Below are 12,408 nucleotides of genomic sequence, written 5' to 3'. Positions count from 1 at the left end.
CAGATGACACAGGGATTTTATATCCAAGAATTATTGACCATGCATTTAATATAACTGCCCAAAATTGCATTATTCTATCACCTTTCCCAAAATATCTTGTTGAACATTTATTAGATATTAGCTTTTTATATGATCCTCATCTCATTTTCTTTTTATGTATTAAATAGTATTTGATTATACACATGGAAAGTATTGCACCCATCATTGTTCTAGAAGCAAACATGCCTCCCTTTTTGTCCGAGTTCCCGCTAAACTCTCGTGAGGACGCAGTGAAACAACCCCCCCACCCTGATAGCTCGACTTTCAGCCTCCATAAATAATATCAGCCCACCAGCAATTGCAACATTTTCATGTTTTAAGTTTCCCGGCCAGTGAGTAAGCAAAACAAACAGGCCATGTATCACCCAGAGAAATGAAGTTTCTCTGGTGTAGGCGTCAAAGCTGCAGTAATGCTCGCAAATTAAACGTGGGATCTTTTCGCAAACATATACGGCACAAGCTCTTCAGTCATTTCTATCTGATAGCGGTGGTCCTGCGAGGGTGTGATAATTACACGGTGGTTAGGCAGACTCTTGAATGGTAAAATAACTAACATTGGCTTGTCAGATAGCCAGCTGCTGACTCGCACGTTTATTGAATTTGTGGGAAACTGAAGTCTGTGACCAAACGTTATATAAGAACTCATTAGGCGAAGTTTAAATGTCTTGCGGCGAAACCCCCGCCACAACATGAGAAAATGCAAGTAGGGAAGCATAATATTAGTCAAAGTTTTTGAGACGGTTTACTTACGGTGAATGCTATGTAAAATGCACAAAACCCCAAGAAACATTGATTATGCATCAAATGTCAACCTGTTATGTAAATGTGCAGTGTAACTTGTAGCCATGTTTAATAAAGGGGGATTTTAATCTACATTTAAAACACTCAAAACACATTGTGCTCTAGATATGTATTGGATATGCCATCCATCCATCCATCTTCTTCCGCTTATCCGAGGTCGGGTCGCGGGGGCAGCAGCCTAAGCAGGGAAGCCCAGACTTTCCTCTCCCCAGCCACTTCGTCCAGCTCCTCCCAGGGGATCCCGAGGCGTTCCCAGGCCAGCCGGGAGACATAGTCTTCCCAACGTGTCCTGGGTCTTCCCCGTGGCCTCCTACCGGTTGGACGTGCCCTAAACACCTCCCTAGGGAGGCGTTCGGGTGGCATCCTGACCAGATGCCCGAACCACCTCATCTGGCTCCTCTCGATGTGGAGGAGCAGAGGCTTTACTTTGAGCTCCCCCCGGATGACAGAGCTTCTCACCCTATCTCTAAGGGAGAGCCCCGCCACCCGGCGGAGGAAACTCATTTCGGCCGCTTGTACCCGTGATCTTGTCCTTTCGGTCATAACCCAAAGCTCATGACCATAGGTGAGGATGGGAACGTAGATCGACCGGTAAATTGAGAGCTTTGCCTTCCGGCTCAATTCCTTCTTCACCACAACGGATCGATACAGCGTCCGCATTACTGAAGATGCCGCACCGATCCGCCTGTCGATCTCACGATCCACTCTTCCCTCACTCGTGAACTCCTCCACTTGGGGCAGGGTCTCCTCCCCAACCCGGAGATGGCACTCCATCCTTTTCCGGGCGAGAACCATGGACTCGGACTTGGAGGTGCTAATTCTCATCCCAGTCGCTTCACACTCTGCTGCGAACCGATCCAGCGAGAGCTGAAGATCCTGGCCAGATGAAGTATTGGATATGCTTTGGTGTAAATTTTCCTCCACTTTCACATTTTCAACCTCCTTTTCGCATACGCCTACAAGATGTTCGTTTGTGGAGGCGTTCCAAAAGGCTCTCTAAAAGAATCATAACGATACATAACGATTTGATTTGATTCATAATTCGAGGTTGCCGATCTGATTCATGGATAATATTTGATTATTTAGAATGACAGGATCCGAAACGATTCACTGAGATTCAGTAACTTTTTGGCAAAAAAAAAATCAACCAGTGTGGCTGTGAAATTAATACTAGGCACTGTATGTGAAGTTGTGAAGTGAATTATATTTATATAGCACTTTTCTCTAGTGACTCAAAGTGCTTTACATAGTGAAACCCAATATCTAAGTTACATTTAAACCAGTGTGGGTGGCACTGGGAGCAGGTGGGTAAAGCGTCTTGCCCAAAGACACAACGGCAGTGACTAGGATGGCTGAAGCGGGGATCGTACCTGGAACCCTCAAGTTGCTGGCACGGCCGCTCTACCAACCGAGCTATACCGCCCCAAGTTTCCTCTATACTTGTTATTTCTCTTAAGGTTATTAGGTCAAAATCAATTAGATACAAACACGCGAGTAAACAATTAATGGCCAATGCATTCACATCTTATTTGAATAAAGTGCCACCAACACTAGTCCTCATGTGTCCAGGAACATATTTCCTGAGTTTATAAACATTATATAAAATGTTTAAAAACTAAAAAAGATTTTGTGATGCACAATTTTTTTGATGTAATCATGGTAGTATCGACTCGATACGCTTCTGTATTTGTTATCATTACAGTGGATGTTAGGTGTAGAGCCACCAATGGCGTTTGTTTACATTTTGACGCCGGTGAACTACGGTGTGTAGTGAAAAATTCCTCGTCCTGCAGGGATGATACTTGTAATAAACATAGTTTATTTGTCGCCATGGAGACAAGGATTAGTGATTTAGAAGTAGCCAAAACATTGCCGCTAGTTAGCCATGTCTTAAAGCACTTCTTCCTGAGGGCGTTTCAGTGTTATAGCTTCACCTTTATCGTCAGTTTTTAAGCCAAAATGCCTTTTCTGTCTAGACACTGTGTCTGCTTGTAAGTACTCCGTGATTGTGCGCTGTCAAACATGCTCCTCTGCTCGTAAAACCAACAATGGCACGATGTGACGACGACGGGGAGGCAGGGGGTGGGGCACCAGTACTTTTTAGAGGAGATATAGTACCGAATATGATTAATTAGTATCGCGGTACTATATCAATACCACCGTACAAACCTACTTCAAATGTGAAACTAATCTGTGATATTACCTCATTACATGCAAAATGAGATATGTCAAGCTGTTATTTGTTATAATTCTGATGGTTATGGCTTCAGTTTTTGAAATCTGAGATTTTCAATTCAAAGTTTTCATAAACTATAAGCCATAATCATCAAAATTATAACCATTAAAGGCTTGACATATCTCACTTTGCATGTAATAAGTTAATATCACATGTTACTGTAATATGCACATGATTTATAATGAATAAAACAATGTGTTTTCGGCGTGGCGAAGTTGGTAGAGTGGCCGTGCCAGAAATCGGAGGGTTGCTGGTTACTGGGGTTCAATACCCACCTTCTACCGCCCTAGTCACGTCCGTTGTGTCCTTGGGCAAGACACTTCACCCCTTGCTCCTGATAGCTGCTGGTTAGCGCCTTGCATGGCAGCTCCCGCCAACAGTGTGTGAATGTGTGTGTGAATGGGTGAATGTGGAAATAGTGTCAAAGCGCTTTGAGTACCTTGAAGGTAGAAAAGCGCTATACAAGTACAACCCATTTATCATTTATCATTTATTATAAATAATAGGAATAAGTAGATACATTGATATTTACATTGTTGGTATTTTTCTCACCAAGCAAAACTAGCTAACCAATTGACAGTTTTAGCATTTATTTTTCATGTTTATACAATTGCTTATTTATGTATCTTCAGTTTATTGTGAAGTGTTACCCTTTTATTCAAAATTGAGTAGTGCAGATAAGGTTAATGCATAGTAATGGTAGCAGCAAATGTGTATCATGGGGAAACCAGGGGCAGCGCCCCACCATATCCTGCAGATGATGTTGCTGCTAAAAAAAAAGCTTTTTTTCCTTACAGAGATTGCAAAGTCTTATAGGGCTGTTTTTAAAGCGGTCTTCTAAAAATAACTCATTATAAAGGAAAATCAGTATTATAGGTATTTACAAAGATATTAATAATACAAGTTATTCATTAATAATTCAAGCACACCAAAACAATTTGAAAAATGCTGTAGAATGCAATGTAATGTTCCTGCTTAGTGACACGTTTCAAAAGATGTCTCTCTTATTTACTCGTACCGTTGGACGCGCTGTAAGACTGCAGCAGGTCGGTGAGCAAACCCTTGTGGATGGTAGCGTTACCGCTCAGGTTCTCTTTGTCCAGGATGAGCAGGAAGTGGTGGAGCTCCATGAGAAGCTGGTCCAGCACTGGAAGCACAAAGATGGTGAACGTTAAAACAATAGTTGGAATAAACAGAGCTTAGAACTTAGGCCAGCATGTGCCAACTTTTTACATGGGAGAGTATTCAGCCTTCACTTCATTGGAGACATGGCTGACAAGGCTGTTTTGGGGAAGAGTTTACATGGAGGTCAAGCCCAAAGGTGGGCGGAGCCTGGGGTTTTTGGAGTCCACGTTGGGTTGCCTCCTATGCACATCCTTCAGGGGTCAGCGCTGAGCTCGCAATGTAGGAAGCTCTTTGTGTTTGCCTTCGCTGCTGCTCCGTGGGCCTCATGAATAGGCTTCTTGCTGCAGTGGGCCTACATGTGGGCATCAAAGACCCCCTTAAAGGAGAAGGTGGAACTGTTCTTGCTATGAAACGTCCTTGGTGTCAACGTTTACTTGAGCGACGTCGCAATTCCTCAGAGACTTCAAGGAGGGCTGAAATGATTGATTAAATCTATTAATTTGATTAGGGAAAATGTTTATTTAAATTTTGTCGCTTTGTTTGAATGTGACTAATAGAAAATTGATCAACTCCAGGGGGGTGCTTTAAATATGAGAACTTTAAATAAGCTGACGTCATTTCACACAAGTGTGTGGGTGCCCCGATCACTGTGGCTGCTAACCGCAACAAAAAGTTTCTATGTTTTATTATCATTAATGTGCAAATGGTAAAAGTACACTTTCAACGTGGATGATGTGCATAATGAAGATTTGGGCAAGCATCAACATCTTTATTTCAACTATTTTCCATAAAATACGCTTGAGACAAGAAAAGTGCGTTGTATCGGTTTACTCGATGAGTCAAACTAATCAATAGATTACTTTATTACGGAGATAATTGATAGCTGTAGCCCTAACCTCAAGGAAGACTGAAAAGCACATACAGTGGTACCTCAACACTCAACTTGAAATTAATGTTTGTTTCTTGTGTAAACTCAAGAGGAACAACAACTTGTAACAATATATTAACTCTACTGCTCTAACAGCACTGTTACAAATATTACATCGCCCGATTGTAGCTGAGATAGGCTCCAGCGCCCCCCGCGACCCCAAAAGGGAATAAGCGGTAGAAAATGGATGGATGGGATGGAGTAAAAAAGCTTGTAACTCAATTTATAAATTATATATTTTTTAATGAAACTATTGAACATTGCCTATGTGAAAAAGGAGGAAAGTGTTACATTTTAGAAGTTGAGGTTTGTGTTAATAAAAAACAAATAAAATCATAAAATGTAATCAATGGATTGCGCTGGTAAAATTGTATATAGATACACACTAGGGATGTAACAATGAACGGTATTAAAGATAACCACGGTAAAATTCCGGTTAGTATTACAGTTTTAAATAATTATCAAAAAAAAGTTTTTGATAACTGCATTTTGAAAAACTCACGGACTGACATTAGTGTTTTTCCCCGTTAAGAGTCGACATACCCCAATCTAAACTTAATTAAACACATGCTGTCTGAGCAACTAAGATATTCAATTGTGCACATTGAACCTAGAAGTTGTGCTCTCTTTCTACAGAGTGGTCATTCTTGTCTCAGAATACTACGAGAGTTGTTTTTACAGTGCGTTCAAGGATTGCTGTACAGGGTAAAAACGCCACAACGCCCGCCATAAATTTTAAATACATTTCGTTTGTTATGCACTTGTCATTTAAGTAAATCTTATAATGCTACAGTACAAACCAATGTTTAAAACAATAGAAGCTTAGCCATTATACAGATAAAATACTAAGACTTAAAACACTATCAGTGAAGCAGAAGAAACACAAAACATGCTAAAATGATGGGTGTTCTAACATCGTATCTATTTTAGTTTTTGTTTAAAAACCATAAGTTGTGTAGAATAACTTTTTGAGCACATTCAACAATACCGCGATAATATTGATAACTGTGATCATTTTGGTCACGATAACCGTAATGTGAAATTTTCATATTACATTCTTACACACTATAATTTATTATTGGATATTTTCTTTGTTTTATGTTAGCTAGCCAGTTGATCCATTTTTTTTTATACAAATTCGTATTCAGTAAAATTTAAATTGTGTAAACTTAAAAATTCCGGAAAGATGTCAGACATCCAACGTTCTCGAGAAATTGTCAACCACTTTTCTAATACGTGTTGTCGCCACCTGGTGGACTGGAGTGGAACAATAGCAATCATAACTTAAAGCTGTTCTAATGAAGTCCTGTTTTTTTATTTTTTAGCTGGGAAGTTTTCAAACACAAGCCGACCTGCTCTTTTGTGTCTGAAGATTTGTATATACAAACTGGCTTCCTCAGAGCTTTTCTTCCAATCACTCAGTTGGTGTTAAATGATGATTAATAATGTAGCAGTTAAGAAATGTTTAATTTTCTTATTGCGATCTACCCCTAGATGCAAACATAATTTCAAAACAAAACTGAATTTAGTCCTAAAACTTTTTCAGTCACAGAGGCGCTCCATCCTTAAATAAACTAACTCTGCGGTTGGCCCATGGCTTCCATGCTTCCATGTGAAAGAAAAAGACGATAGTTGAAGTGTGCGTCTCTTAAAAGTGTCACTCCTTGTTAATGGCTCTGCCGCCTCCTGCTGACCACATCAACATCAAAGAAGGTGTCAAATGCTGAGAAGAGGTTTTGCAGGTTGCAAGTTAAAGAATTGTGTTTCATGGCTGCACTTCTGCTAGCAACTGTGACCAAACTCACTTTTACAAACCCCGTTTCCATATGAGTTGGGAAATTGTGTTAGATGTAAATATAAACGGAATACAATGATTTGCAAATCATTTTCAACCCATATTCAATTGAATATGCTACAAAGACAACATATTTGATGTTCAAAGTGATAAACATTTTTTTTTTTGCAAATAATCATTAACTTTAGAATTTGATGCCAGCAACACATGACAAAGAAGTTGGCAAAGGTGGCAATAAAGACTGATAAAGTTGAGGAATGCTCATCACTTATTTGGAACATCCCACAGGTGTGCAGGCTAATTGGGAACAGGTGGGTGCCATGATTGGGTATAAAAACAGCTTCCCAAAAAATGCTCAGTCTTTCACAAGAAAAGATGGGGCGAGGTACACCCCCTTGACCACAACTGCGTGAGCAAATAGTCAAACAGTTTAAGAACAACGTTTCTCAAAGTGCAATTGCAAGAAATTTAGGGATTTCAACATCTACGGTCCATAATATCATCAGAGAAGCCGTAGAAATCACTCCACGTAAGCGGCATGGCCGGAAACAAACACTGAATGACCGTGACCTTCGATCCCTCAGAAGGCACTGTATCAAAAACCGACATCAATCTCTAAAGGATATCACCACATGGGCTCAGGAACACTTCAGAAAACCACTGTCACTAAATACAGTTGGTCGCTACATCTGTAAGTGCAAGTTAAAGCTCTACTATGCAAAGCGAAAGCCATTTATCAACAACATCCAGAAACGCTGCCGGTTTCTCTGGGCCCGAGATCAACTAAGATGGACTGATGCAAAGTGGAAAAGTGTTCTGTGGTCTGACGAGTCCACATTTCAAATTGTTTTTGGAAATATTCGACATCGTGTCATCCAGACCAAAGGGGAAGCGAACCATCCAGACTGTTATCGACGCAAAGTTCAAAAGTCAGCATCTGTGATGGTATAGGGGTGCATTAATGCCCAATGCATGGGTAACTTACACATCTGTGAAGGCACCATTAATGCTGAAAGGTACATACAGGTTTTGGAAGAACATATGCTGCCATCTAAGCGCCGTCTTTTTCATGGGCGCCCCTGCTTATTTCAGCAAGACAATGCCAAGCCACATTCAGCACGTGTTACAACAGCGTGGCTTCGTAAAAAAAGAGTGCGGGTACTTTCCTGGCTCGCCTGCAGTACAGACCTGTCTCCCATCGAAAATGTGTGGCGCATTATGAAGCGTAAAATACGACAGCGTTGTGGTGAAGAAGGAGCTGAGCCAGAAGGCAAAGCTCTCAATTTACCGGTCGATCTACGTTCCCATCCTCACCTATGGTCATGAGCTTTGGGTTATGACCGAAAGGACAAGATCACGGGTACAAGCGGCCGAAATGAGTTTCCTCCGCCGGGTGGCAGGGCTCTCCCTTAGAGATAGGGTGAGAAGCTCTGTCATCCGGGGGCAGCTCAAAGTAAAGCCGCTGCTCCTCCACATCGAGAGGAGCCAGATGAGGTGGATCGGGCATCTGGTCAGGATGCCACCCAATCGCCTCCCTCGGGAGGTGTTTAGGGCACGTCCGACCGGTAGGAGGCCACGGGGAAGACCCAGGACACGTTGGGAAGACTATGTCTCCCGGCTGGCCTGGGAACGCCTCGGGATCCCCCGGGAGGAGCTGGACGAAGTGGCTGGGGAGAGGGAAGTCTGGGCTTCCCTGCTTAGGCTGCTGCCCCCGCGACCCGACCTCGGATAAGCGGAAGAAGATGGATGGATGGATGGAAATACTACAGCGGAGACCCCGGACTGTTGAACGACTGAAGCTCTACATAAAACAAGAATGGGAAAGAATTCCACTTTCAAAGCTTCAACAATTAGTTTCCTCAGTTCCCAATCGTTTATTGAGTGTTGTTAAAAGAAAAGGTAATGTAACACAGTGGTGAAGATGCCCTTTCCCAACTACTTTGGCACGTGTTGCAGCCATGAAATTCTAAGTTAATTATTATTTGCAAAAAAAATATAAAGTTTATGAGTTTGAACATCAAATATCTTGTCTCTGTAGTGCATTCAATTGAATATGGGTTGAAAAGGATTTGCAAATCATTGTATTCCGTTTATATTTACATCTAACACAATTTCCCAACTCATATGGAAACAGGGTTTGTACTTTCAAATCTTTCCGCTTCCTCTGGTTTGTTTGCAGAGAGTGACCTTTCAAATGTGGTCCGGGGGGGGACCATGGGAAAACACAGTCTTCTGACAGGACCTGCATGGCCGCACTTTGGCAGGACGCCCACGCCGCGTTCGCCGCCTCCACGCACGTAAACACTTCCTGAAGAGGTCTGTGATGTTTTTTTAACTTGACTGGTGCTAAACATGATAAACAGGAAATGTAATAATCTTTGAATAATCAATTAAAATTTTCCAGACATCTTAAGCGTGCCGGGTGAGCCCGAGGTCGTATTTCCTGCTTTTGCTTCATTAGAACGGCATCGAATAAACAACTTTATTTGCCCTCAAACTAGAGGAAATAAACATATTTTGGTATAATTGACTGATGAAAAATGTTGCACTTTAAGGGAGGGCTGGACGATTATGGCAAAAATTATAATCACCATTATTTTGATTGATATTGTAATTCCGATTAATTACATGATTATTCATTGATTTGTAAACATGAAACATTAGATATAGTTTAAATGTAGTTTAAAAAAATCTGGATATAAATTAGTAACAAATAAACCACAAAAATTGAAATAACAATACATGTAAATAACAATATCAATATAAAAGAAAACGATTTTCCGTTTTAATTGTTTTTAATTAAGTTTTTTAACTGTGACACTTATTTTACCACCACAGAGCGTGTATTTTTTTGTAATATGTGTGTAATAATATTTAGTAAAAATCTTCACATCTATTGGTGCAATACATCTTTAGATAATTTTACCAGTATTTTAGGTCGAAGCATATTTGTTTTAATCCATCAATAAGTGCTATAAGCACATTATGTTTGTCTAAGGCAGGGGTCCCCAAACTTTTTGACTTGGGGGGCCGCATTGGGTTAAAATAATTTGGCCGGGGGCTGTGACTATTTACATTCTAGATGGTCACTGAAGGCATCAAAACTATGAATGAACACATGTGGAGTTATGTACCTGACACAAAAAGGTGAAATAACTGAAAACAGGTTTTATATTCTAGTTTCTTCAAAATAGCCACCCTTTGCTCTGCTTACGACTTTGCACACTCTTGGCATTCTCTCGATGAGCTTCAAGAGGTAGTCACCTGAAATGGTTTTCACTTCACAGGTGTCATAGTTTTGATGCCTTCGGTGACAATGTAAATAGTCATGAAATTAAAGAAAGCGCATTGAAATGAGAAGGTGTGTCCAAACTTTTGGCCTGTACTGTATGTGTGTATATATATATATATATATATATATATATATATATATATATATATATATATATACATATGTATGTGTGTGTTTGGAACTCAGCATCAAGGGTTGGAATTGGGGGTTAAATCACCAAAATGATTCTCGGGCGCGGCCACTGCTGCTGCTCATTGCTCCCCTCACCTCCCAGGAGGGGAGTGTGATGGGTCAAATGCAGAGGATAATCTCACCACACCTAGTGTGTGTGTGTGACAAATAAGAGAAAGATTTTATATATATATATATATATATATATATATATATATATATATATATTCCTCGCGCACTAATTGACTGAAAGAGTGCGCACTTGAAGTCACGTGATCGATGGAAAAAGGAATTTTTAAACAATATGATTTGCCTTAGCGGCTATGAGACACCGAGAGTAACACGCAGTAGAAAATGGATTAGACATGACAGATTTTTTTTTTTAAATAATAAAAAATTATATAATTTAATCATTTATTTTTTATTTTTTTACATTTATTTTTTTATCTTGGGGCTTTCCGCGGGCTGGATTTTGGACGCTGGTGGGCCAGATCCGGTCCGAGGGCCCTAGTTTGGGGACCCCTGGTCTAAGGTTAGTTTTTTTAAACCTTTATTTTGTTAGTGCAGTCAGACCAGATGTGGCGCACCACACTATTATTGTGAAAGGGGGAAGTGTGCTGTGCTGCTGTTCTCAGCTTGACGAGCCCCTTAAGTTGCAACCGCTGTTCTGTTTGTACTTTGAGTTTACATGGATGATGTTGTTCCCAACCACACCAGCAAATGAAATGTGTTGTGGGTGTATGGATTGTTCTTGCTCGCTTTGGCTTTGTAGTTCAGTCGCTGCTTCAAGTGACCGTCTCGACATTGTTTGGTTCAGTTCAGGGCGGCTGAGTGCGTCGGGAATAAATTAAATATTTTTCCAAACAAATGTTCCTTCTCCTCACATTGACATTTCATTTACATTTATGTCAACTTCCCTGATATTCTGCGTTTACGGTAACAGTGGATTCGGTTTTATTGGCAAATGATGTGAATCCGTCCACGGAAGTCTTAGGCCTTACTTTTTTTTGTTAGGTTTAGTGATTATTGATTAGGCTCGTTAGCGACACTGTTGAAGTGGAGGCACGTATATAAGACCGCCCACAAAATGGCACCCGAAGAGACGGTCAGAAAGCAGTTTGAAACAGTCCATAAAATGTAATCAATCCAAAGTTTTGCCCAAAGAACCACCATTACATGTTATGTAGACCACAAGGAAGTGTTTGAAATGTAAATAAAAGATCATAATATGACCCCTTTAACATACGAAGTAATGAACTTATGTCGAGTGATAATGTCAACATGTTTTGATTATCAGTACTCGAATTGACTTCAAGTCAGTCTAGTGATGCAATAAAGTCCGCCGACATGTAAGATGTTCGTCCAGGAGCTGCCGCCTGAGGTCGGCTTTTTTGGACACTTTCGCACAACGTTCTCTCTGAATCATCGTCATATTTTTTATTTTGGGATGTGGCGCACATGTGGAAAATAGCAACAGATGTGCTCGCATGGCTCTTTTCACATCTGGCCTTACACCACACTGTTTTGTTTTTTTTCAATCTGATCTAGTCCTCAGTTTGTTTCTTTGTGTTTTTTAAGCAACATGCGTCACAGCCTATGCAAAACCTCTGCTACTTAAAAAAGTCCTAAACATTGTGGTTATAAAATAATTTCTAAGTGGTCAGGGATAGGATACATTCTTTATTCAATATTTCAAAAAAATAAAAATAAAACGTTTATATTTTTATTTAAAAAAATACCATTTTATTTCAATTAAACACTTTTTTTTAGTAAGTTACTTTTTATGCTTTTTTTTTAATCATATATATATATATATATATATATATATATATATATATATATAGGACTATAAATTTGAATTTTTGGACAAAACCCTGTAATTCCTGGTAAAAATATGTGCATATTTTTTCTTTCCAAAGACAGTAAGTCAATTTTTATAGCCTTAACCAAGATTCTGCAGCTAAAGTAACCTAAAAAAATGCCTTTCTTAATTTTATTTTTATTTTTTTACATTTACATTT

At 40.0% G+C, this 12,408-nt stretch overlaps 1 protein-coding gene across 1 annotated transcript in view; it reads right to left on the bottom strand.

Annotated features, from left to right (window-relative positions):
• The window catches only part of afap1l2 (actin filament associated protein 1-like 2), a 57,985-nt gene that overhangs the window by 28,782 nt on the left and 16,795 nt on the right, over positions 1–12,408 (bottom strand). The window contains exon 2 of the mRNA XM_061966716.2: positions 4,095–4,223. Coding sequence (XP_061822700.2) covers positions 4,095–4,223 — 129 coding nt within the window. The remainder of the gene's footprint in view (positions 1–4,094; positions 4,224–12,408) is intronic.

This window comes from Nerophis lumbriciformis, linkage group LG11 (assembly GCF_033978685.3).
Source record: "Nerophis lumbriciformis linkage group LG11, RoL_Nlum_v2.1, whole genome shotgun sequence".
NCBI classification, from domain to species: domain Eukaryota; kingdom Metazoa; phylum Chordata; class Actinopteri; order Syngnathiformes; family Syngnathidae; genus Nerophis; species Nerophis lumbriciformis.
Note: the sequence above shows the minus strand (reverse complement) of the source record. Positions and strands in the feature narration are given on the sequence as shown.